This window comes from Hypomesus nipponensis, chromosome 12 (assembly GCF_054491055.1).
Source record: "Hypomesus nipponensis isolate SF chromosome 12, ASM5449105v1, whole genome shotgun sequence".
In the NCBI taxonomy this organism is placed as follows: Eukaryota; Metazoa; Chordata; class Actinopteri; order Osmeriformes; family Osmeridae; genus Hypomesus; species Hypomesus nipponensis.
The window spans coordinates 14,366,160-14,392,053 of NC_140372.1; the positions used below are offsets into that span (position 1 = coordinate 14,366,160).

Sequence of the window (25,894 nt, forward strand, 5' to 3'; positions counted from 1 at the left end):
GACCACTGAACTGGGGGAAGAGGGAGGTCGAGAAGTTAGGAGCAGTGTTCCGATTAAAGCATCAAATACCCTTTTGTCTGCTAAACTGCTGCACCAGTTAACACTTGACCGGTGGGGACCTCACCCTCACTGATATTGTAACTGCCAGTTGTTCCTTTGTATTCTCTAATCCTGATGTCTTCTCACTGTCACCCCTCCACACCTCTCCTGTGGTGTGGGGGGTTGAGCTGTCAACATCTGCCTGGTCGCCGGTCTGCCAACGTTGGAGTTAGTCGCCAAGTGGACATCGGTCTCCTTTGACGGACAACAGGGAGTTCTTTGGTCCCTATCTGTCCATCTACCTGGCTGTCCTGTGAAGCCATGTGATAACATTTGCAAACTCTGAGCATTGAGTTGAACTTTGGATGTCTGTACTCCTGATGCATGACTATGTTTAGCCTGTGTTCTGCACTTCTCTTTCGCCAACAATCTCTGGAGGAGGGGATCCCTCACCAAATTGTTCCTCCCAAGGTTTCTTCCATTTTTCTCAGTGAGTTTTACTGGGACATTTTGTGTCTTCCTTGATAGTTTAGGTTGGTTGAGGGGCAGTTCTATGGGCATATGTGAAGCCCTCTGTGACATTGCTTGTAAAAAGAACTATACTATATTTTTGGGATCCGTTTCATAGCTAATAATTGGTTTCCAGCGCCAGCTCATCAGGGAGTTCCCGAGTCTTCAGGAGCAGGGAGGTCGGTCCCCTCTGACTTCAGTATCCACCTCATGCCTCATGCCAGGACTGCCTTCCTGAACAGGTGGGTAGAGTCACACTGATCACCTTCACCAGACGTCACTTGGTAGAATAATTGACTATTACACCAAGGCCGTAATCATAATACATATTGGGGGGGACAACACACTCAAATCTGGTCAAAATGTCCCCCCCAATATATTGATATAAAAATATAAATGTGCTACGCTATGACAGGCAACCACGCACGCTGTCCGAAATTTTAAAAAAAAATCATCGTCCCCCCTAATGTTGACTCCAAGGCTACGGCCTTGTATTACACAACAACAAAAAAACTCTCACACACACTGAAACTGACACAAAGTATGGCTTTGGCTAATAATACTTATTTTACATATGAGAAAATGTAATGAACATGTAGTAAATTAAAGAATCTTTAAAAAATGAATTCAAATTGAAGCAAAGTACAATCAAAGAAAACAACCCATGAAAGCACAATAACACTCCTATTGCACTTAGCTTATTTATTATCTCATTATCATCTGCCGTGAATAGCAATGCCGTCAGATATCTCCGGGCACACAAATACGTGTGAGATGGTAGCTACAGTGGATGACAGCTACTACAGAGCACTGAGTTGAAACTCTGAGTTTCAACATCTACTTGCACATTTTTTTCTAAACTCTTGATCTATGACTATGTTTAGCCTATGGTCTGCACTCTGCACCTCTCGGTCACCAAGCGTCTCTGGAGGAGGGGATCCCTCGCCGAATTGCTCCTCCCAAAGGTTTTCTTCTCAATTACTTTTCCTGGGAGTTTTTCCTTGAGGGTTTAGCTTGGCTGAGGAGCAGTTCTGTGAGCATATGTGAAGCCCTCTCATCAGTGTATCTTTCTACGCCTTTGTTTGAAGGAGCAAGTTATTTCAGGAAAAAAATGTATGACTTTGACGGTCATGACATGCAGCTACTGGCAGTAGTACTGTACTGAGGAGAAGCCTTCAGGAGACGAAGAATCCACTGAACTATGCTTCACAATTTCCTTTATACCCATGAACAACCAATCAGACCACATCTTGACCCTTACTCGGATCAACATATGACTAGCTAAAATAAAGAGACTCCGTACAGCAATTCCAGATTTTTAGCATACGAGTGGTGGCGGCAGGTTGACACCCAGCCTTACAATCCTCCCTCTGGACAGAAAGCTGCAGTGTTCATAGTGTGATAACCTGCACCCACAGGAGAAGAACTTAATTGCAGACAGGTCAGCATTGAGACTCTATTGATCATGGCTGTTTGCTCAAAAGATCACTTAGAAGAACCATTGTCTATATTGGCATGCAGATGTGCCCTTGGTGAGCATTTTCCTGCTACTTAAGTCCTTGTCCTTTTGCAGAACACACTTGAAAAAGTACTTGGTTAACAATGACAATTTTAACTTTTGGAGTGGTCTGGAGTCTAGCCGAGAGTCAGATTGGATACAAATGGAACTTAGTGAAACAGTGTCCTAGAACATTAGAGGAAATAAGGATAGAGGTTAACAGTCCTGCCTCTTGATAGATGAGAGGTACACAAACATAACATCTAGCATAGATTAAAATATCAATTTGAGCAAAACAGTGTTGTTGGGTCCAAAATAAACAAATGGAATTACCTGTCCAAAATAAAAGCAGCAACCATGGCGTCGGTTTTTATATCCTTCGACTCCTGCAGTTGCCTCCAGCGTGGAAAATAAACGCCTATGTTGATTATGTTTTTAGACTGCTGCTGATCCAGACGTTTTTTATATTTGTTGATGTTTCTAATACAGTATTTGCATTTATTTGCAGTTCAGGAGGAACAAAAGGTTGCTGCGGTTCGCCCTCGATTGTCACATTTGCTCTGCACAATAACAAGGAACCCGCATTAATGACGAGTGATTGTCCATGCAAACATGTTGCACGGCGGTGTGCAAATATAGATTGATAGACAAGGAGGGACATCCTATCGTTACATTCGGGCCGAATGCAATGATTTGTTGATTTCTATCAGGATGTGAAGAGACCAACTAGTATAACACAAATAAACCTCGAAGCGATAACACATCCGAGCTGTCCACTCAGCTTCATTCTTTCAAAGATCATCTATTTGGTTGTAATATACTTTCTCTGAGACACACACACACGTTTGTGCCTTCACAGCCAGCAAGCAAAGTCTATAATTATGACCTGTCAGACACAAAAGGTGTGGATAGAAGTGGCAGGTTAACAGTGATATCCATCTTTAATGGCACCGCATGACCTTTGAAAAGGTACTAATAGAACAAAAATAGACATTCTATACATATGCAATGCCAGGGTTATAACTCAGATAGCCATCTATTGATTTACCCCACCGCTTTTTAATTGTCCAATTCCATAGCCATTTACAGCCAAGCCACAGTCCACGTCACATTTGAATGACAAGTGTCATGCAGCTCTGTTATTCCGTTATTCACCATAGCGGGCTTGCCGTTTTCATGATCTCTTTGCAATTGCCTTGAATTGTCTAGTAGGCCACGTGACAGTCTCTCGAACTGTCGGGCTGTGTGAGGTAAAGAGCTCTGGTGGGCTGGTTTATCTAGGAGGTGATGGACACCATGTTGTTGGGGCTGAGGATCTCAATCCAGTAACCGTCGGGGTCCTGAATGAAAGCCAAGCCTTTCATTTTACCTGGCAGAGAGAAATGGAGTAGACAAGAGTAAGAGAGAGTCAAAGAGCGAGAGAGCGTAAACTCTTCAACACAATGCTCAGACTGAAGGATTTCCTCCTTTGTTGACAACAGGTTATACTATGAACCTATTGAGAAATGCTTAGCATCAAGCAACCTGTAATGATGCATGTTGTGTACTGCATTAGTCAACTAATAGTGATACTTTCTGCTACCTGGTTCAACTACACATTGAACTGGTTTTGCAGCTAGAGATAAAGCCTAGTATTTGACTAAATAATATTGCAATGCAAATGATCAATTAAAAAAAGTATTCTACTCAATATAACAATGGTTGATCTGTGTTTTGATTTGATTTTTTGCAACAAAGAATCTGAAAATAACTAGTCTAATCTTGTAGACTCTTCCTGAATTCTAGAATTCGAAGTGTCTCCCTTCTAACTGTGCGCCAGAATTCGAATAACCTTTCTTCTGTACTTTCTATATGCATTATTCTGCTTTGGACGTTCTAAGAACGTTCTAGAGTGCTTTTCGAACGTTCTTAAGAAGCTCTTAGCGTTAAGAGGAAACCCGGCCAATGTTAGTTTGTGGTTCAGGACTGAGAAAGACGGCTGAATTACCATCGTCAGGCTTCTTTACGAAGGTGACTCCCTGCTCCTGGAACAGCTTGCAGGCAGCGTACACGTCGGGCACGGCAATTCCAATGTGTCCAAAACCACGGGGGTCCGAATTACCGTTGTGGTACGACAGTCCGTCGTCATTCTCAGAGCCCCAGTTACTAGAGAAAGGATAGAGGAAGGGGAGAGAGAAGAAAAAGAAGAGAGCAGATTAGTTAGAGGGCTTGAAATGCTCCCCAAATTGAGTCTCTGTGATCTAAAAATATATTTGAGAGCATTTGTGCAAGTGAAGATGGTGCGACCTATTTTTATTTCTTAGCACAGCCTGCTGTGAGCTGATCCAGTGACTGATCCACCGTTCTATACAACATGACATAACCAATTCAACTTCATCTTTAAGTTCTAAACTTTAATGCAGATTTGAGATAATTTGGTTAATATCAGAGCCATAGAAAAAGACAGTTGCGACACTCCCATAGACTTCCATTGTAATCGAAGTATGCGGAAGTAATGCGAGTCAAGTAAAAGGGCCGACCCATAATTCCAAATGTTGTTTAGCCCCGAAGCACTTTTTCTAGTAAATTGATCAAATCACTTCAGTATTTCAACACATTACTGGACCTAATCAATTTAGTAAATAGTGGTATTTCATATAGCCAGCTTTAGTGTACGTTTATTGTAAGATAATAGCTTGTTAGACTAGAATGGGAGGTTTGTGTTTGTAAATCTGAGTATAAACCGCACCGGAATATATGCCACAATTGATAAGGGAACAATGATACCACGCAATGCACGATTATAGGCACTACAGCATGCCACACTTTGAAAACGAAAGTATGTAAGTGCGTAATGTGTTTTGTATTGCCCTGGATTTAAATAATATTTACCTTTAGACGCGTGAGTTCTAAATCATTTTATTTCCGAAAAAAACAGTACATTTTATTTTCCCATATGACCACATTCATTATTTTCTGTCATTTTAGGGCTGCCTGAAACCTTGTCTGGGCTATACGTTTTCTTAACTCCTCCCTCTGGCTCACTTGGACACTGAATTGGCTCATTGGCTCTTGGTATGCCACTTTCAATCTCCTCACAGTCTTGTCCTCGCTTCCCTCACTTTCCTTTCTCAGACTGATTGCTGCATCCAAATGCTGCAGCCAACCATTATTCGCCATCTCCCTGTTGTCTTCTGGGATCAAATGAAGTGCAGGAGCATAATAATTGTACATTTTATACTGTATTTCAACCACTATAATGATGTTTGTGTGTGTGTGTCTAGTCTGAGGTTTGTGAAAAAAAGACATCTAGTCAGGGGTTCGAAAACTATGGTACCCGTGCCCCCTTCTAGTAGTACGCGGAGGAGTCCCTGAAATATTTAAATACCTTAACCATAATGTCATTGTAATGTGATTTAAATAAGTTTTGCATTCCCTATAATATTTGTATTTCTAAACAAAAATAAATGTTTGCACGCACTATTACCTGACTGTTCCCGGGTAGTGGCGCATGCAAACATCCACGAAGGTTACTGCGTGGCCTAGCCAGTCTCCAGACCTTATTCCCATAGAAAATATGTGGAGGGAGCTGAAGGTTCGAGTTGCCAAACGTCAGCCTCAAAACCTTAATGACTTGGAGAAAGTCTGCAAAGAGGAGTGGGACAAAATCCCTCCTGATGTGGGCAAACCTGGTGGCCAACTACAAGAAACGTCTGCCCTCTGTGATTGCCAACAAGGGTTTTGACAACAATAGTCATGTTTTGCAGAGGGGTCAAATACTTGATTCAGTCATTAAAATGCAAATCAATATAACAATTTTGACATGCACCATTAAAATGAATTTATGAATTTCTTTGTCAGTTGGCAAACATACAAAACCAGCAGGGGTTCAAAAAAAATCCCTCACTGTACATGAACCACATGATTGTGTGTCGGTAAGACCAAGGAGTGTCGCAACTCTCTTTTTCAATAGCTCTGGTTAATATTAGCCATCGTCACTCCTTGTAACTGCGCTCCGTTGTCAAGTGACAGGGAGTTAACTAGCGTGGAGAAAAAAAAATACAACATAATTTTTTTTGTTGTGGTGCTCCTTGATATTCAGTGGGTGCTGCCAACGTTTTAACGTTTGGAACACAAAGTGCCACCAAGTAAAAAAGTTAATTTAAAGTCCTGAGTAAGAATGTGTCTTGATGGCCTGACTTCCAAGTCTGTAAACCACAGTTTTTGATGCATCAAACCAGCATGAATAATAATATTGTTAAACCAATGAATCCCATCCCTTACTGTGTGAGCTCGATGGTGGCTCTTCTGGAGAAGGTCCAAGCAGTCTTCTCCTTCACATCCGCAGGGATCTCTTTCTTATCCTCATAGCCCAGAAAGAACAGAGAGAAGCGCATGGAAGGGAAATCAAACTTCTGCAGTAGCCTGGAGACAGGAAGTAACAGGAAGAGCTGAACAACGTCACCAATAAGTATTAATAATTGTTTATGTTTCACTAATATACTTTTATATTGTTAGACTTATTCAGGGAATGTGCCTTTGGTTTAATGGTAAACGTAGGTTGCCGGTTTCATCCCCACCTCCACAATGAGCTACTTACGTCATCCCAAGGATCCGGGTGTAGAAGTCCAGGGATTTCACCGGATCTTTCACCCTCAGCATGGTCTGCTGCATCATAAAATCCTGGAACCACACAGATCCTTCCAGATCAGTCACCAAAATAGCAATTTCTAATCATGTGAATCAATATTTCGTATGTCTTCTTGATGCAGACCAGCTCTTGAGCAAGACATTGTTTATGTTATAAATGTCCATGAGTTTTTTTTGCTTCAACTTGAATGTACCACTGTATTGTTGAGTGGAAAAGTATCTGGTCAAGGCTAAATACTCAGGCAAGCATCAGTAATATAGGGATAATGCGACAGTTGGAGGGACAGGGTATTTCTCTTGCTCTCTGGCCTACTGGCCATGAAGTTTAACACACACAGAGACTCACTGTGTGTCACAGAGGGTGTGCAGCGGGAGGAGTGAGTACAAGTGCATATAAAGAAAGAAAATAGACATCCATGACGGTGACTGTAGAGTTATCTATGTCTGTGAGAGGAGTAATTTCCTGCCGTCCTTTCTTCTCCAACTTTAGAGTTGGCAGGGCTTATCAAGCGAGCCTCCTACCGAAGTCCAAACTATATGTACCAGTACCAACAAGCCGAGCAACTAGTCTACACAGTAGAGTCGCTGCCGACATCCCCAACTTTTGCATTAATCGTGACAACAGCTAACAGCCGGTAGCGGTAATAAACTCACTATGGTTTCAATTTTGCTATTCTTACCTGGCTAGCTAATATTTAGCTGCTCTGGTTTAGCTACTCGGGATAATCAGTTAGCTTGCTTTTAACGATGCACTTATGAACAGACACTGAGTTACAACTGGAATTCGAAGTTATGCTAGCGTGGCAGTAGCAGGCCCATCTGCTCGACAGCCGACTCGTTCATTAGAAGTTACAGTAGCTAGTCTAGTAGTTAGCTAAATAATCGAATGACTTACCTTGGTAATGGCGTTTCCATCTTTGCAAGCTGCAGCAACCGCTTCGTCTGACAATCCCTGATCGGTCATTTTGCGGGGGCAAACAGAGAGACAAGGTATGTCCCTTCTATGCGGTTAGGTAGGCACAAAACCAAGGTGCAGCAAGGGAGGAACGACCAAACAAATTTTGACAGTACGCTCAGATATGGAGTGGCGTCGGCCTACGGCTGTCTGTGCTAGAGAGGTTTGAATTTGCAGTGGGAGGAGTTGGGTAGGATTGTGTAACGATTATTTGCAAGCTGGGTCGGAGGTCTGTGCAAGTCGATGTACCATAATAAACTGCAATGATTCTTGAGACGTACAGCACAGGTACAGCCCAACAAAGTAGGACAACATAAGAATTAACCCGATCACTATAATCAAACCGGACAAAATTGTTTAGCCAATGTAGCAAGTTCTACCAACTTGTACGCCTACTTAGCATTCAAAATCAAAAGGCAAAGTGAAAAAGGCACTAAAATAAGTTACCAAGGATTAGCGTAGTGTACGTTTAAGTAAGTTACATTTGTCTGAGCACAAGTATTTATATATAATACATATATGCAACCCTTTGGTCCATTTCAACAATCAGTCCTTCATTTAATTTGAATTTATTAGCTCGTTTTTTGAAAACATCTATGCTGGTGTTGGTGCGATTTAATCCACGGTCCACATTTTTCTTGAAACACTAAATATAATCAACCATATTATACCAATCACACAAATGGCAATTTCAAATACCCTTTATTTGTAGACAAGTTCTGCAATTCACAGGAAAAAGCCATGAGGAATTTAACAGTACAGCATATTAACATATACAGTAATTAATGATATTACATAATTACATGTTTGGAGAATTCCTATGAGGTTAGGTGGATTCAGATGAAGTAGATACAGTCCCCATATTACCCAGTGCACACCACCCATCAGTCAAACGGTTGTCATAGTAAACTAAAGGGGTTGTTACAACAGGCACTGAGAACATCAAGTTTCATACACAGATAAAGCCTAGCTAAGGGCCGAAAATCAATGGATAATTTCCCTTGATGTACAATTCTGTTTTAGGTCCCAATCTAAATAACGCAGACACCTTCCATTTTTCGGATAAAATCTTGACTAAAAAGGCAAAACATTTTAAGATCCGTGACACTCCAACCACCAATCCACATACACCGGAGCAGTAATTGAGATGATTGAATACGACCAGGGCCTAATGCTCTACCTTATTTGCGTCAGGGAAACTTTGTGTCTGTGTCCTTTTGAAGGTCCTGAGATATTTAGAAGGGGATAGGGTTAAAGTGGTTAAGGCTACAGGTCAGATCACCAGTTATAAAAATTGAGGACAGTAAGTTACCCCAGTCTTTCTGGCAAGCTGTAAACGTTTACTGCTTGCTAGAGAGACCGGGTGATTATTTAATTGCAGTGACTAACGAACACATAAGGGAAAAGTAAATACCAGAGTGCGACAATTATTTGTTCTCATTAGTGAGTCTCAATAGCCTTTAGTGGATTTCTTCTCTGGCTTCCTCTCATTCACTAGAAACAGAAAACAAAAATCTATAAAAGCTAATATTTACTTTTATTTTCCCATAAATCTTGTGCTGATGAAAACAAGACACCCCGACATTGACTCCCTTCTGTATCAACATCCATATAAAATAACTTAACCAAGGAGGATAGAAGTGGAAAGTACACCACAAGAGCCTATTGAGATCATCCATCCATTCATCCTCTCTCCTCCACCTCAGTAGCTGCGTCCAAAAAGGGTGTAGTACTTTGCGGGCTCCTTGCCGCTGACGCAGGTCTGTTCAGGCTGCAGGGTTCTCAGGGGATTGAAGGGGATACACAGGCTCTTAGCTCCCATTGAGGGGGCCCCGGGCTCAAGGTCTTGGTCCCTGGAGGAATGTGGGGGGCAAGAGAGACAGAGGAGGAGAGAGAAGGGGAAGAAGTTGGGGAAGATAGAGGATTGTGGAGGATGGATGAGAGACAAGCAGGTGCTCAGTACACATGATCTTATCGCAGGGTTTCCCGCAGCACTTTTCAGTTAAGGCGGCCGCCTAAGCAACACAGACATGCTGCCTTAACTACGTCGCAATTAAAAGTAAAGATGAAAACAGGCCTTGAGCCAGTAGGGGATTTAAACCTTTTTAGGGGCATATACTGCACATACAGGTACACTTGGTGTTGTTCTCTGTGACTTACTTAGCCGTGGTCTTCTTAATCCAGTCCTCACACTCAATACCTCCACAGAAGGGGATTTGGACAATCTACAGAGAGGGAAAGGACATTTCAACTCCATCTCACAGATGTTCTGGAGTACTTCAAGAGAGATAATCAGCAATAATATCAACCAACTAAAACTAGTAATTAACTGGTTAATACATCATACAGCCACATCCTACCCCAAAAATTAATCAATGGGTCAAACCCATTGGCAGCTCAATGAGTTACAGCGTGTATAGTGTGTGTTCCTCCTTTCCTCTCTCCACTCACCTTTCCCTGGTCCAGGTCCTTCTGGAACTGTTCCATTGTGTCTGCTACCACCATGTGCTGCTTCAGGTCAGCTGATGCCCTGGGACACACAGACACAAGAGATGCATGGTTTCACAGAAGGACACACATTAATGTTTAACAGGTAACGTGTGTGTGTATTTACTACATTCGAGTGCGTGTTTGTGAATTAATGTATATGGTGTGTGGGTGTAATTAACCGCAAACCTCTATAAGCGAGTTTTTAGGTATATTAGGATGTTTATTACCCTTTATTTATATTTTTTATCTTATTTTATTTGAGCCTATCATAGATGTAATCTATGTTCCTAGTACTTAACCTTTCCAATCCGGCTTCCGCTCCAAACACAACACAGAAACCTCCCTGCTGGAAATCCCCAAGAACATGTTGGCTTTGGCTTCCTAAGCATCCTTAGGAATGCTTCTTCCGAAGGATACTCCTTACATACTTCTACTTGCTCCGATCTTAGCACCGCATTTGATATAGACCATTCCATCCTCCTCACAAGCATGCAGTACTCCCTTGGCCTTACCGGCAACCCCCTCTCCTGGCTTAACTAAAATCTCTCTGACAGTCATCAATACATCTCCAAAAACAACCGCAAATTCCCCACCACCCTAGTCACCCATGGTCCCCTCCTTTTCATCCTGGACAGATCCTCTGCCGTCATGGCCTCCGTTTCCACAGCTAGGTTTATAATTAAAATACTTTTTATTTCTTCAGCGCCTTTCAAGAAACCCAAGGACACTTACCCTGCTGACCCATCCTCCAAAACCATCAGCTCTTCTTCTTACTCCACCCTCACCACCCGACTTGCAGAGATGAATTCATAGATGCAATGGAACCTCTCTCAAACTCAACTGCAATACATCTAAAATCTCCATCATCTGCTCCTTCTGCTGTTCCACACAGACCGTCTCACTAAACATGGCTTCATGGTCACCCCCTCCACCCAGGTCCTCCACCTTGGAATCATCCTTGACCCACACCTTCTAGTTCCTACCTAATGTCAACCAGGTCACACAAACTGCCATCTTTCACCTCAGGAACATTACCAACCTCAGGCCCTCCCCCTGTCCGACAGAAACACTTATCCATGCCCTCAGAACGTCCAGACATGATTACTGCAAAAACATTCTCTGCAGTTCACCTGACAACATCCTCAATAAACCTCAATACATCCAGAACTCCGCAGCCCGTTTGCTCACCCTCACCTGCTGCAGAGATCACAACACCCGTCCTCCACAACCTCCACTGGCTCCCAGTGAGATATAGGATACACTAAGATATTTCTCACCACCTATCAAGTTAAAAACAGCCTCCCTTCCTCTCCCATCTCCTCCTCCACCAAGCCTTACCCAATGGCTTACCCCAGGTTACTACAGGGCCTACACGTCAAGCTCCCCACCGTTTCAAGCTTGCGTGCACCAGCTAACCTTCTTCCCTGCTTTCCATTTTCACATTCCAGGGCACAGTGCTGCTGTGGGTTTAGATAGTCTTATTTTCACTGTCAAATTAATCCAGAGGTTCTACCAGATCAGTACTATCTGACCCCCTAGTAGCCAAACTGTATCAAGCATTCAAAGTTTGAGCCACAGCTAGAATCTACAGCACATGTAACAAATAGGTGTAATACCTAAAAAGGGTTGTACATTTCCAGGCATGACTGCGTTGGTGTCCTTTGTCCTAATGTATGTACAAACACTCGTGTGCTAGCGAGATGGTTAAACATGAATGCTTTTGATGCATTTTCTGATGTACCAAAATATGCCTGACAGCATTTTGTCAGGTCAGAAAGGTGCAAAAGTAGCAGTTGACTAGACATCTACATTAAAAGTACTCCCTGAAGTTTGGCAGGCTGGTGGTACATGACCGTAGTCAGACATGACCTGCTAAATACAGGTACAAAAATAAAATCAGTATGAGACAGCTGGCTAAATATAGTTCCATCTCGGCTGCTACAGGCAGCTTGGCAGTGTGGAGGGGACAGCGTTACATGCACCCATAGGTGTTGTGAATTCACATAAAGCTTCTTGTGTGTGGTGCGCCTTACCGAGTGTACAGGTTGTTCTGGATCTCCTCCAGCAGCAGGGGGAGCCTCTTCTCTGTCTCGGACTCAGGCATGGTGATCTTCTCCCCAGTGTCTCTCCTCACCGCCACGCACTGCTGCTGCTTCATGTCCTTAGGACCCACCTCAAGTCGGATAGGCACACCCTGAGACAGTAGAAGGAAGAAATGAAGGAGTGAGTGAGAGAGACAGAGCGCAAAGGGTAGTAAAAGGAAGGAGGAGTGGAGAGAGGGAGAGATGGGAGTAGAGTGAAGGTAGAACGCATTGAGAGAGGGAGAAACATGGATGGACGGACAGAAAAACATATTTAAGGATGAACGATGAAGGGGGAAATTAATAACGGAAGAGACCTAGAGCAAAGTAGTACTCTTCCTAGCTGATATCTGTTCTAACTCATATTTTTCAGAAGGTTACTCTTACAGTATTTTAAACCAGGGCTTGTGTTTGACCTGAGCCAAGTTATCAGATGAGTGTGGTGCCTTTCTAGCCCACGTTTTTTTTTTTTTTTTACCTTGAGCTCCCAGTGGTTGAACTTCCAACCAGGGGAGTAGTTATCCCTGAGATCGGCCTTGACGCGGATTTGGGCCTGCTGTAGACGAGCCAAGTACTTGGAACACTGGGCCAGGAGAGCGTCCTTCTCTGCCTCGGGGAGGGAGGCTGTGAGGCCACACGGGATAATGATGATCTGGAAGAGAACACGTGTACAACACCATAAAAGGTTGTGTGTGTGTGTCGGCATCAGGCTGAAGTCTCAGTTGAAAGGGCCACGTGTGTGTGTGGGTGTGTGTGGGGGGGGGGGGAGTACCTGCAGACATGCTACCCTTGGTGGCAGAACCAGACCCATGTTGTCTCCGTGGACCATGGTCAGAACGCCGATGGTCCTTGTGGTGATCCCCCAGGAGTTCTGGAAGGCCAGCTGCTTCTCCCCGGGCTTCTTAGGATCTTCAAACACAATGTCAAACATGCGGGAAAAGTTCTGACCCAGGTGATGGGACGTGGCACCCTGAGAGGAGGAAGAGAAGATGACAAGCAAGGAGGAGAAATGGGCAAGAGGACAAAGGAGAAAAATGATGCGTCATTAAGAATGAATTGGGAGACTATGGGGATGTACAGTATAGCTGTGGGATTCGACCCACTGTCCCTACTGGGGAAGTTACCTGGATGGCTCTGCCGCTTGCTGAGATAAAGGCCTCCACAGTGGTGGTGTAGTCTCCGCCTGCAAACTTCTCCTTCTCTGTCTTTCTGCCTTTCACTACTGGGATGGCCATCAGCTCCTCGTACACCCGTGCATACAGGTCCAGGATCTGTAACACCTGGGAGGGAGGGAAACATTAGGTGAAGTGAGTATAGGGTGCGCACACACAGAAGCAGCAAAGTAAAGCGATAGAAGAAAAGAGGCAAACACAAAGTGGTAGCGTAATTAGCATCCAGCTAGCCAGCTATACCTCCTCGGCTGCCTCCTCCTTGGTGGCGAATGCTGTGTGTCCCTCCTGCCACAAGAACTCCCTGGTCCTCAGGAAGGGTTGGGGGTGTTTGAACTCCCACCTCTGGAGAAAGGAGAAAATACGGGTCAGAATGTGGGGGGAAATGTGAACCCTTGTATTCATCACAGCTTGCTTCAAACATCGTGTCTCCCGTAAGAGGTTGAGTGTAGAGAGCAGGCAGGAAGTAGAGCAGGTACTGACCACCACGTTGCACCACTGATTCAGCTTGATGGGCAGGTCTCTGTGGGACTGGACCCACTTGGCATAGGCTGGGTACATGGCTGCAGGGGACAAAGACTGGATGAGGGTCTGTAATCAAGAGTGGTGTGTGTGTCAGAGAGAGAGAGACAGAGAGAGAGACAGAGAGAGAGAGAGTCTGACCTGTCTCGCTGGTAGGTCGGACAGCGATGGGCTCAGCTAGCTCGGTTTTTCCTGACCGTGTTACCCAGGCAACCTGTAATTGGTGTTAAGAAACAAAACAGAAATCATTGAGAAAACGTTGAATAAAGTTCTAAACACACACACTCAAATTCTCTCACAACCTCCTCCTCACCTCAGGTGCAAAGTCCTCGATGTGGGACTTCTCCTTCTCAAGAGCGGCCTGGGAGACAAACATGGGGAAGTAGCAGTTCTCCACACCCAGCTTCTTGATCTCACGATCAAAGAACTCTTTAATGGCCTCCCAGATGGAGAAGGACCAGGGTCTCAGCACGTAGCAGCCAGACACGTCATAGTACTCGATCATCTCAGCCTTGGTGATCACCTGCAGCACAGTGAGGGACAGATGGGGCGGAGAGGTCAGGGGTGAAAGGTCAAGAAGTAGATGACAGGTGAGAAGGAGATGGTTCAGGGATTGGATGAAGGATTAAAGGTCAGGGGCTTGGTTGAAACACCAAGGAGATCTGAAAAGTGAGGCCGCAAGTGAGATACACACTTACCTGAGAGTACCAGTCTGCCAAGTTCTCTTCCTTCTTAGCCTCCAGACCCAACCTCGAGGAAGAGAGAGAGCGAGCACAATGTTAGTCTATAGTAGCATAACCAATGGTCCTATCCCTTCCGTGATTTCCTCACATTCACTAGTGTCTCACCTGGTTTGTTTCTTGGGTGCCTGGCCCTCTCCTGCTCCTACCAATGCCTCCTTCCCCTGACTGGGCTTGTCTCCCTTCCCCTTCTTCCCTCCTCCTCCCTGCTTCTCGGTCTTGTTTTCACGCTCTTTGCGGTTCTTGTCCTCGGCACCAGGTGTGCCAGTGGTCGACAGTGGTTTGTAGTCCTCACCAGTAAGGGCTTTGTACTGGTTCTTTAAGGACACAAGGGTCTTCACCGCCTCATCCACCTGGTCCTGTGTATGTGTGTGTTTGTGAGTGTGTGTGGGGGAGGGCAAAGGCTGTCAATAATTCATTTTCAGTCACGTTATCAGAAGTTATTTGTTTTAATTTCACCCCCAGTAAAGGTCAGCTTGCAAAATAGCCCTCCACTGTACCTTGGGAGCCTTCTCTGATTTCAGCTTCCTCACTAGCTCCCCCTGTTGGGCAACCTGGGAGAACAACTCCTTGCACTGGGGAGAGGGGCCTTGTGTGGACTGGGTGGGACTAGCCTGAGCAGGGGCTGCTGGAGCTTGTAGTCCAGGTTTGTAGTCATGTCCCGTTTGCTGTTTGTACTCTGCTTTGAGAGCCAGAAGCTGTTTCACAGCAGGCTCCACCTGGTCCTGAGAAGAAGGGAGGAAGTGAGAAAGGGCGAGAGACGGAAAGGATAAGTCATCTGGGACAGAGCAGTATAACCAGAAAGGCGATGTGTTGTCTCTTTCTGCTCTCTGGTATGTTTACACTTCAATCCTGTTCCTGAAGAGCTATCCTTCTGAAGTTTTTACTCAGATGCCACTTATAAGTAACCTATTTAAGCTTGTCAAAACACCTAGAATCTATAGAACTATTGGAATCTATTTGGCAAGATTTTAGTTGGAGCTGATAACAGCAGGACTGAATGTCTCCAGAGACAGGGTTGTATAAAGGCAGTATATACTGGGCTGTACTGGGGCCTCACTTTGGGAGCTTTCTCTGCTTTCAGCTTCCTCACTAACTCCCCCTGTTGAGACACGCGCTCATAGATGTCCAAGCCTGCTGCAGGGGCAGGGGCAGTTTGGACAGGGGCAGATTTAGGGGCAACAGTAGGGGCAGCTCCAGGCTTGTAGTCCTGGCCAGTGGCCTGCTTGTACTCTGCCTTCAGAGCCAGCAGCAGCTTTACTGCTGCATCAACCTGGTCCTGGGTGGAGAGAGAGAGGAGGGGGAGGGAGGGAAGGAAAGGAGGTTGAATGAAAGGAAAAGGAGAGGAAGACAAAAGGAGTAGATGAAAGGGGAAATGTGGGAAAAAACAAGGAGGATGTTAATAGAACGAAAGCAGTACGGATGGAGGAGTAGGAGGCCAGAGAAGAAGAAAATACAGTTAAGAATATTGGAGTCTAATCAGAATTTGGGTTCGAAAGCCATAGACTGGGACCTCACTTTGGGAGCTTTCTCTGCCTTCAGCTTCCTCACTAACTCCCCCTGTTGAGACACGCGCTCATAGATGTCCAAGCCAGCTGCAGGGGCAGTTTGGACAGGGGCAGATTTAGGGGCAGAAGTAGGGGCAGCTCCAGGCTTGTAGTCCTGGCCAGTGGTCTGCTTGTAGTCTGCCTTCAGAGTTAGCAGAAGCTTTACTGCTGCATCAACCTGGTCCTGGGTGGAGAGAGAGAGGAGGGGGAGGGAGGGAAGGAGAGGAGGGAGAATGAAAGGAAGAGGAGAGAAAGACAAAAAGAGAAGATGGAAGTTGAAATGCAGGAAAAAACAAGGAATATGTTAATAGAACGAGAGGAGTTTGGATGGAGGAGTAGGAGGCCAGAAAAGAAGAAAATACAGTTAAGAAGAGAACAATTAAGATTTGGGTTTTAAAGCCATAGACTGGGGCCTCACTTTGGGAGCTTTCTCTGCCTTCAGCTTCCTCACTAACTCCCCCTGTTGAGACACACGCTCATAGATGTCCAAGCCTGCTGCAGGGGCAGGGGCAGTTTGGACAGGGGCAGATTTAGGTGCAGGGGCAGAAGTAGGGGCAGCTCCAGGCTTGTAGTCCTGGCCAGTGGCCTGCTTGTACTCTGCCTTCTGAGCCAGCAGCAGCTTTACTGCTGCATCAACCTGGTCCTGGGTGGAGAGAGAGAGGAGGGGGATGGAGGGGAAGAACGAGAAGAGGAAGATGGAGAGAAAATGAAAGATGAGGATGAAAAAAAGAATGTTGGAAAGAGGAGAAAAAAAGAGCAGAGAAAATGTACAGAGCAGAAGTAGCATAGGGAAGAATTGCATTGAGAACGTGAGTATTTATACAACTGTAGAACTGTGAAATATTGAGCAAGGTAGCGATTTATGAAGAAAGGAACATACAGAGAAGGAAACAGAAGGGGTAAGAGGAAGGATTGGGGGGGGGGGGGGTGGATGGGACTAAGGAACATGGATGGGATGTACAGATCATAGGGTGGCAGACTATGCTACCTCCATGCTACCATAGGCTGCCTGCCTGCCTTTCCTCTCCTCACCTTTGGGGCTTTCTCGGTCTTCAGCTTCCTGACCAGGTCCCCTTGCTGAGTCACCCTCTCATACAGGTCTGTGGACCCTGAGACTGGGGAGGCCTGCACGGGAGCTGGAGCTGGGGCTGGGGCTGGGCTGGGGGCTGGGGGGGCCATCCCTGGTTTGTACTCCTGGCCAGTCAGCTGTTTGAACTGGGCTTTGAGAGCTAGCAACTGCTTGACTGCAGCATCCACTTGGTCCTATGGGAGTGGGAATGGTCATGTTGGAATGGTTACAGTTATAATATATAAATTAGAGTAACATCAGTTTACCTCTGGTAAGGTGCAAAATAATCCATACAATCAAAGAAAGTGCTACCTTGGGAGCCTTCTCAGCCTTTAGCTTCCTGACTAGCTCCGCTTGCTCGACCACACAAGCAAATGGACAGGAGTCTGCGGGAGGGGTGGGTGGGGCGGGGCTGGAGCTGGGAGGAGCAGCCATGCCAGGCTTGTAGTCCTGGCCTGTTTGCTGCTTGAACTGGGCCTGTTCATGGAGAGTAGAGAAAAAGTAGAAGAGATAGAGACAGACATTTTAGTATACTGGTCACTTAAGATGAGAACTGAAACAAAGGAAAACCTATCAAGAATTCAATAAACCAGTCTACATAATATTTCGAAATCAACATCAACAGCAATATTGAATTCCGTTCATCTGTTGACCTTGAGAGTGAGAAGCTGCTGTACGGCCTTGTCCACTTCCTCCTTGGGGGCCTTGGCCGCCTTGAGGAGGCGAACGGCCTCGCCCTGGGCCACAATGCTGGAAAACACATCTCCCCCTGGGGCTGAGGCTGCCTTGGATTTGGAAACAGGCTATGGGAGGAGACAGAGAAATCAAAAATAGATTTGGAGATATAGATGGGGATCTGTATATGAAGACAAGGATACAGACCGATATGGAAAGAGACTACACAAATATTATATCATAGAAATTTAGAAAAAATTCAACCAGAAAGACAATTATTCTTAAACAATTAGCAGCAAGAGGTCCTGTCCCAGATAGATGTCTCCAGCGTGTAGTATTAGTGACAGGGTCTGGAACATACTGTGGAGGAAACCTGGCCCTTGGTCTTGTCCTTGTCCTTGGAGCCAGCCGTGGGCATCTCCTTGGTGTGTCCATCAGGAATGTAGAATAGCACACAGGGGCTCTCCTTGCAGCTGTGGGGACTGGAGCGAGCAACAACCAACAGAAAAAACACAGACACACACCAGACATTCTGTATTACAACCCCAATTCCAAAGAGGTTGGGACATTGTGTAAAATAAAATAATACATGTATTTGCATATCTCATAAACCCAAGGCCATGTTTACCACTGTGTGGCTATTCCCTATAGAACATATAAAACATATCCAATGTTTAAACTGATGAAATGTACAATTTTAAGGAAAAAATACAGTAATTTAGAATTTGATGGCAGCAACAGGTCTCAAAAAAGTTGGGACAAAGCCATGTTTACCACTGTGTGGCTTTTCCTCTTCTTTTAACAACAGTCTGTATATGTCTGGGTACTGAGGAGACCAGTGGGAGACCAGCTGTGGTCAACTCTTCTATTACGAAGCCATGCAGTTGTAATAGATGCAGGGTGTGGTTTAACATTGCGCAATACCCTGGACTCGCAGCAGTATGACAACACTGGCATTTCTCAGCGCAACATTTCATAAACGTTTTCTGTATAGTGCTTGTGTATTACATTTGTGTTAAATATAGGCTCAATAGCTCATAACATGCGTTTCTGATTTCACTCATTTTGTTAGGATTATGATAAAATGCAGCAACTAGTGTCTGCTCTGCACTGCACTGCGATGCTAGCTAGGTTATCGAAGTCGGAGCAAATTTACAAATCCTGTTTAGCCGTTTTCAGCAACTACACTGCCCATTTCTCAACACATTTTAATTCAGATGTTGATTTACACGTACCGTTGAGCCTGAAATATGAATTGTAAAAACGTGTTGGTCTCGGTAACCCCGGCCCTGACGCAAGCGGTTCTTACTTGGTTCCCACTCAAGCCCAGCTCCGATGTGGTGCTACTTGCGAACCACTTTCCCTGGTTCGGAGCCGGTTCTCAGGATGTCGAAAAAGAAAGAACTGGTTCGAGATTAAGCACCGGCTCCGAACCAGCACCCAAAACGCATCAGTGGAAAAGGGGAATAAGATACTCTTTACATACCCAATCATGTTACTGACATGTTTAGAATTAAGTTAGTTGCAAAAGTTCCTCCAGCTTATCTATCCTACGAAAGTGTAGCTTGGAAGACACCTTGTCCCCACCTCTTATATCCTAAATTAAGTTTTACTTTGGGTTTCACACACTTCATTGTGTGTGTTTTCTGTTGCATTGGTAGTCATTTATGTTAAGTAAGGGTCATAAGAAGTGGTCTGGATGTTTGTTTTTCACAGATGATGGTTGGGTATTGAAGGGAATGTGGACCATTGTTCTCTCTTCAGACTTCATCTTCTTATATTTTTGCGCGCCATTACACCTTAGGCCATAAACTCTGGCTTCCCTTTCATTTACAATATGCATGCCACAATCCTTCATTTTGTAACATGTTGATTAAATTAATTTGCAATGTTATAAAACGTCATCTTCATTCGACTTCACTTTGACCCGTCCTGCTCTAATTGAACCCATTGCGTCAAATACATAACATATTTTGTACGTATTCATATTCTGTCTAGTTCACGTCTCTTCCATGTGTGTGCACACGCTCAAGCTGAGCATTCTTAAGTGATGGACTCACCTGACTTGTTCATAGGGCTGGTCACAGATGTAAAAGCCCCGCCTCTGTAGCTGAATGATGTCTCCCTTCTTCAGGTTCTTCAGGCAGGGATCTCCCAGCATCTTCTCCTCCAGCTGGGAGGGAGGGAGGGGAGGAGGAAAGGGGGGGTAAAAAGGAGTGATAAAATCATGATCCAGATATTTGGGGGGGGACGACATTGAATCAACACTCATCAACCCCTTTACCTTGCTCTGGTGGTTAATGTAGGCCTTGAAGTCATCATCCTTCCCCAGGACAGGCTTGGTGATGAGGTGTTGGTAGTTGACACACACAGTGGGCAGCAGAGGGGCACGGTCTGCCTCGGCCAGCCAGGTGATCTTGGTGGTTTTCTTGTAGTCACGGTTTTCCAGGTCCAAACGGGCCTCCATGGACGACACCTTATCATTCGCATCTCTGGAGAGCAGTTCAACAAATTCAGTCTCCCCAACTATACTTATCCCCGCCCCCCCCTTAAACCCTGATCACCTTCAATCACAAATTGTTTGTACCCTAATCTGTATACAGTGTTTCCCCTATGTTGATTTTGTCGTGGTGGCCCGCTACGGCTTAATTTCTGCCGCCACGGTATCAGAAATAAGGCTGTACAAAATTTTAGGCCGTCTATCAGCAGTGATTGTTAGTGCATGTTGGAGAATAGCAAGGACACCCGCTTCACAGCGCAGTTGAGATTGCGTGTGTGCTTCCTTGAGAACTGTAAATCGTATAACTTATGTTATATATTATAAATATATTCAGTTCATTAAAGCCTGTTATTGAATTAGTCTACAGTTATAGCAAATTTATGTTAACTGGTGATTTTCATTGTTTGTATTCTTCCCCTGCTAGCATAATTGCATGCCTGTTGATTCGATAGCGATTGCTGCCCTTGCTCAAGTTTGTATTTTAGGTGCATTATTATGCTGAAGTAGTTTTAATTAATAGTGGGTATATTGTTATTATTTGCTACAGAATGCTTAGCCTATCAAGATCAAATGAAGCCGACAGTGTACATGCTTTCGAGTACCTCGATAGGCTCGGCAACTGACCATTTACAATAAGTTGTTACGTCAATTATTAATTGGCAGCATATTTCTGCCATCTAGAGCATACTTTAAGTAGCCTAACTGTATTGCTTTACGGAAAGTAGGAAAAAAAATATATGCAATATTACATTTGTTATTCGACTATTACATGAACCTACTCCAAAATATAGGGTTAGAACTTTATTTCGGCCGAGGGGGGGGGGGCATCGGACAGACCCCACAAAAATCCTAGGGGAAACACTGGTTTATATAGCCCATCAGCAGACATGCAGTTGACAGTTTGATTTTGCAGTCTTACTTGTGGATCTTGGTGATGACAATGTTGCCCCAGTTGATGAAGGTGACCGTCTCCCCCTCGTGGAAGGTCTCAGCGTCTGCCCCCTCCACCAGCACCCTGGGCCCATACCACACCTCCTTCATCCCCACCTCAGTATTCTGGGGGGGACACACAGGACAGAGAGAGAGACACACATACAGAAGAATGTCATTATGTACAGACAACTCCGGAATAAATGGCACCCCTGGTAAAGATTAAACAAAGTTTTGTCGCACAAAAATGTCACCTTTTTGTAATTTAGCTTAAAGGGGTAATATACAGATTTTATAGGGTATTTCACACTGTTTCATGTAACATTGGTTGGGCTGAAAATGTCCCGTGTGCTGTTCTAAGCACCCTAATGCAACCCTTTGAAACAGCCCAATAATTATGGAAGCAAATCGTGACCAAAATTCAAATGAAAATGCATTTCCAGAAATGCTTTTTCATTTTAAGAATGTGGCTGCATTATTTGACTCATAAATAAAATTAGTAATCAATCATTCTATTTGCATTTTAATTTTCTTCTTTAAGACTGCTCATTCTTTCACTTAATTAAAATGAAAACGAAAAAGACATTTGAAATTTAATTTTCCAAATATGCCCCAACAAATAGATACCAAAATTCTATTTGAAATGTAAAATTCGAAAATGAAAATGCATTTCCAGAAATGCTTTTTCATTTTAAGAACGTGGCTGCAAAATCGTGACCACAATTCAAATTCAAATGCATTTCCAGAAATGCTTTTTCATTTTCAAGAACATGGCTGCAAAATCGTGACCACAATTCAAATGCATTTCCAGAAATGCATTTTCGTTTTCTGCCCGCAAAGAACTGCCCATAATTCGAAAACGAAAATGCATTCTGAGCGGCGCAGCAGAGTGACGTCAGTAGCCTCTCTTCTTCAGCTCCCTGCTGACCGAGCTACCCATCTTGTTCGGTAGGGGGCGGTGTGCACATAGGCATTGCATTACATGACCAAATTTGCCTAGAAATTGACTGAATTGCCGGGTATTTAGAGGACGCATCACAGATCATGGCGCTCCCTCAAATTATGCATACACTGATAGAATTAGCTGAGCTGGTAGCAACTAATAATATATCTGAGTCTGATGCCCGTGACCGAGTAGAACAAACTAAGTTGCTAGTTGCTTGAGGAAGACCCAGATCATCTGGGATAGCACACATACTTCTTGCCGACGTCGGCCCGATGTGTATAAGATACGTCGGCAAAATGTAGTATGGAGATAGTTGGTATTTGATCGAAACTGACTTCCAGATTATGTGTGGACGATGAATCAAATCACACCCGGCCGCACTACAGATATATTCTGATAACTCCTTATATGCTGTTAAATAGGCTATGTCCGATCTCTCAGAAAGCAAATATTTCACTAACCATGACCGATATGAAATGTCACTTAGCAAATGAACATAGCCTATAGGCTGAACATTGACTTTGATAGGAATAAGGAGACAATGAAAAATATGCTTGACCATCCAAAATGGGTTATTAGCAATACAGTACTTGATTCAACCAGGGTTTTCTGTGTGGGTATTATAATTAAGAGACACAATTGAAGTTCATGATTTTATATCAGGCTGGATGTTGATGGCATCAAGCTCTTAAAAGAACTCCAACACAGAAAATAAAACAACGAAACATAAATATATAGGCTATGGCTTTGCCAGTTGTTCCACGTCTTCCATCGGTCTCCGCCGCCCTCCGAGTCTGTCTCGACTCACTTGGTAACAGTAACTGCCGATTTTGGCAAAGGAGAAGACAAGTGTTTACAAGTTTCATAAGCACTTGCTCAATACTGTTCCTCCAATGAGCAACTGAGCTTGTGTTCTGAGGTAAAGTTCGGTCGTTCTGAAATCGTCTGCTTTTCCCTGTGAAAGCAAGCTGTTTCACCTTTGGCCTATTTCAGACAAAATCTGAATTTCCGCAATTTGAATCTGAATTTCAGCAATCTGAATTTCCAGAATCTGAATTTCAAGAATCTGAATTTCAAGAATTTGAATTTCAAGAATCTGAATTTCAAGAATCTGAATTTTTGAAATGTGTATTTTTGGATCAAATAATTCCGTTTAATTAAATTCGGCATACAAATAATTCAGATATTATATATTAAACAGCAAAATATTTCAGTTTTATGAAATTCGACATACAAATATTTCTTAACTTTCATATTCAAATTCAGATACCTTTGTCAGCTTTAGCTCCATACACTTTGTACATCTTTACTGTATCTCCCCCACACATAGCATTTCACTCCACTCACTTTCTTCCAACGTCAGAACCACACACCCCTGTCACAATAAAAGCACACAAGAAAATACCTTACAAGTATCAGCACAATTAGAGGGAGCGCCATAATCTGTGATGTGTCCTCTAAAGACTCGGCAATTCAGTCAATTTCCCGGCAAATGTTGTCATGTAATGCAATGCGTATGTGCACACCGCCCCCTACCGAACAAGATGGGTAGCTCGGTCAGCAGGCAGCTGAAGAAGAGAGGCTACTGACGTCACTCTGCTGCGCCGCTCAGAATGCATTTTCGTTTTCGAATTATGAGCAGTTCTTTGCGGGCAGAAAACGAAAACGCATTTCTGGAAATGCATTTGAATTTGAATTGTGGTCACGATTTTGCAGCCATGTTCTTGAAAATGAAAAAGCATTTCTGGAAATGCATTTGAATTTGAATTGTGGTCACGATTTTGCAGCCACGTTCTTAAAATGAAAACGCATTTCTGGAAATGCGTTTTCATTTTCGAATTTTACATTTCAAATAGAATTTTGGTATCTATTTGCTGGGGCATATTTTGAAAATTAAATTTCAAATGTCTTTTTCGTTTTCATTTTAATTAAGTGAAAGAATGAGCAGTCTTAAAGAAGAAAATTAAAATGCAAATAGAATGATTGATTACTAATTTTATTTATGAGTCAAATAATCCAGCCACATTCTTAAAATGAAAAAGCATTTCTGGAAATGCATTTTCATTTGAATTTTGGTCACGATTTGCTTCCATAAATAATGAAACAAGGTTTTCACCCTTTAATGGTATGCTCATGAATATTTAGATGAGCTGCGCGCTGATTGGTTGGTTTACAACGAGCAAAACTGCAGAGCTATGACACAACATAAGTAACAGCACCCGTTAGCTGTAATACTCACACTTCAGTGTCGTAGCCTAAGCATAACTTTGTATTAGGTTTGTTTTTAGCATTGTAAGCAACATCAATTATTAATTTGCTGTATGTACATTTTGGGTCGTGACAAAGGTACAGACCAGAGCCAAATAAGCTGGAGCTGGATTTTTTGAAAAAGACCGTTTTACAGCGCCAGTTTCAAATTGGGAGATTTGAATAGGAAAGAGGTTTCAATGGACTTTGAGGTTCACTGTATGTCCATTTTACCCACCTAACTGTTGTTATTCAACTATGACAAGGTAAACTGTTTTGCATTCAATGACCTCTGTAAGGTCACAATCCAACTTTCAATTGAACATTTTTGGATAAAGAAAATAATTATAATAACAGCTATATAATAACAGTCATTGTTAAATATTTATCAGAGATGGGTACCTTGGGGTGTTTTGCCACTTCCTTCATCTCTTCCTGGGCCTCTGGGATGGAGACAGGAACCACATAGGACCCTGATAGCGCTGTGTATCTGGGGGCCACTGGATCAACCACCTACACTCAGCGACACACAGACACACACACACACACAGACAGACAGACAGACAGACAGACAGACAAGACAGTCAGAGAGCGAAGACAGTTTCATTATTGTTACTTACAGCCATGCATAACAAATCTGCTCAAATGACAATCCACAGCTAAAGGCTTACGGTTCCCTCTACCTCTCTCCAACTCTAGTTGTCCGAGCTCGTCTACAGAGCCTGTAACATTGTACGTTCTGCTTTCCTTAAGTTATAGAAGTACACACTGCCGGGGGTGAGAGTGGAGGTGGGATGACAAACTGAGGTAGAGAAGATGGACAGAAATGTTAAGAGATAAAGAGAGGTGACAGGAGAGAAAGAGACAGAAATAAAAAAGGAGACAGACACAAAGAGAAAGAGACAGAAAGAGAGACAGAGAACAGTGAAGGATTCCTCATTGACACTGCAGCTAAATGACTGTAGGCTGTATGAGGACAAGAAGAGGAGGAGTAAGACAGGTAGAGGGAGAGAAGGAGAAGATAATTGGAAGCACACTGAAGTAGGGATGAAGGGAGGACAGGGTGAGAGAGGAAAGGGATAGAGGAGGAGGAGTACCTTGATACAGCTAATTGGCAGCTTGGAAACAGAAAAGTGAGATGCAGTTTAATGTCAAACACAGGAGAGGTCAGGGGTCAGGAGCCAAGACACACAAGATCAGACAGGATGGAAGAACATCTACATCACTTCCTCCCCTACGTATAGGTTGTCCCACCCCTTGACTAGGGCAGTGCTTTTTGATGACATCACCAAGCCAGATACAGCCAGATGCGTGGAGAGATTAATGAATGGCACTGACAGACAAAAG

General features: G+C 43.8%; 2 protein-coding genes and 1 long non-coding RNA gene across 5 annotated transcripts in view; 1 reads left to right on the plus strand and 2 right to left on the minus strand.

Annotated features, from left to right (window-relative positions):
• The first annotated feature begins 412 nt into the window (after nt 1-412).
• On the plus strand, nt 413-2,817 carry LOC146261654 (uncharacterized). The gene is made up of 3 exons (XR_014724801.1): nt 413-529; nt 686-791; nt 2,556-2,817. It is a non-coding gene; the product is annotated as an uncharacterized LOC146261654 (long non-coding RNA).
• A 152-nt stretch (nt 2,818-2,969) lies between these two features.
• Nucleotides 2,970-7,810, minus strand: LOC146261655 (lactoylglutathione lyase-like). The gene is made up of 5 exons (XM_084668432.1): nt 7,572-7,810; nt 6,627-6,709; nt 6,311-6,451; nt 4,035-4,192; nt 2,970-3,416 (listed from the first exon to the last, which is right to left on the minus strand). Exons 1-5 carry the CDS (start codon nt 7,638-7,640, stop codon nt 3,325-3,327), a joined length of 543 nt encoding a protein of 180 aa, XP_084524558.1. The 5' UTR covers nt 7,641-7,810; the 3' UTR covers nt 2,970-3,324.
• A 506-nt stretch (nt 7,811-8,316) lies between these two features.
• Nucleotides 8,317-25,894, minus strand: part of eprs1 (glutamyl-prolyl-tRNA synthetase 1) — a 30,857-nt gene continuing 13,279 nt past the window's right edge. Inside the window, exons 13-37 of one of the 3 annotated variants that reach the window (XM_084668017.1) lie at nt 24,950-25,060; nt 21,344-21,480; nt 20,209-20,416; nt 19,985-20,097; nt 18,286-18,406; nt 17,903-18,052; nt 17,562-17,726; nt 17,213-17,443; nt 16,599-16,823; nt 16,152-16,364; nt 15,694-15,912; nt 15,134-15,358; nt 14,742-14,992; nt 14,592-14,643; nt 14,207-14,416; nt 14,035-14,107; nt 13,855-13,934; nt 13,615-13,716; nt 13,327-13,482; nt 12,975-13,172; nt 12,681-12,854; nt 12,155-12,315; nt 10,083-10,161; nt 9,792-9,856; nt 8,317-9,484 (exon numbers count right to left, since the gene is read on the minus strand). In XM_084668017.1, the coding sequence (XP_084524143.1) occupies nt 9,334-9,484; nt 9,792-9,856; nt 10,083-10,161; nt 12,155-12,315; nt 12,681-12,854; nt 12,975-13,172; nt 13,327-13,482; nt 13,615-13,716; nt 13,855-13,934; nt 14,035-14,107; nt 14,207-14,416; nt 14,592-14,643; nt 14,742-14,992; nt 15,134-15,358; nt 15,694-15,912; nt 16,152-16,364; nt 16,599-16,823; nt 17,213-17,443; nt 17,562-17,726; nt 17,903-18,052; nt 18,286-18,406; nt 19,985-20,097; nt 20,209-20,416; nt 21,344-21,480; nt 24,950-25,060 (3,870 nt within the window). In that variant the 3' untranslated portion in view covers nt 8,317-9,333. The remainder of the gene's footprint in view (nt 9,485-9,791; nt 9,857-10,082; nt 10,162-12,154; nt 12,316-12,680; nt 12,855-12,974; nt 13,173-13,326; nt 13,483-13,614; nt 13,717-13,854; nt 13,935-14,034; nt 14,108-14,206; nt 14,417-14,591; nt 14,644-14,741; nt 14,993-15,133; nt 15,359-15,693; nt 15,913-16,151; nt 16,365-16,598; nt 16,824-17,212; nt 17,444-17,561; nt 17,727-17,902; nt 18,053-18,285; nt 18,407-19,984; nt 20,098-20,208; nt 20,417-21,343; nt 21,481-24,949; nt 25,061-25,894) is intronic. The other 2 variants (XM_084668018.1, XM_084668019.1) reach the window with 2 other exon arrangements.

Excerpts from the sequence above, each read along its gene's own strand:
- LOC146261655 (XM_084668432.1), bottom strand. The coding sequence starts at position 7,640 with ATGACCGATCAGGGATTGTCAGACGAAGCGGTTGCTGCAGCTTGCAAA. Across the intron at positions 6,710-7,571 it reads ATGGAAACGCCATTACCAAG|GATTTTATGATGCAGCAGAC; the intron begins GTAAGTCATTCG and ends GTGTGGTTCCAG. Across the intron at positions 4,193-6,310 it reads GCCACCATCGAGCTCACACA|TAACTGGGGCTCTGAGAATG; the intron begins GTAAGGGATGGG and ends TCCTTTCTCTAG.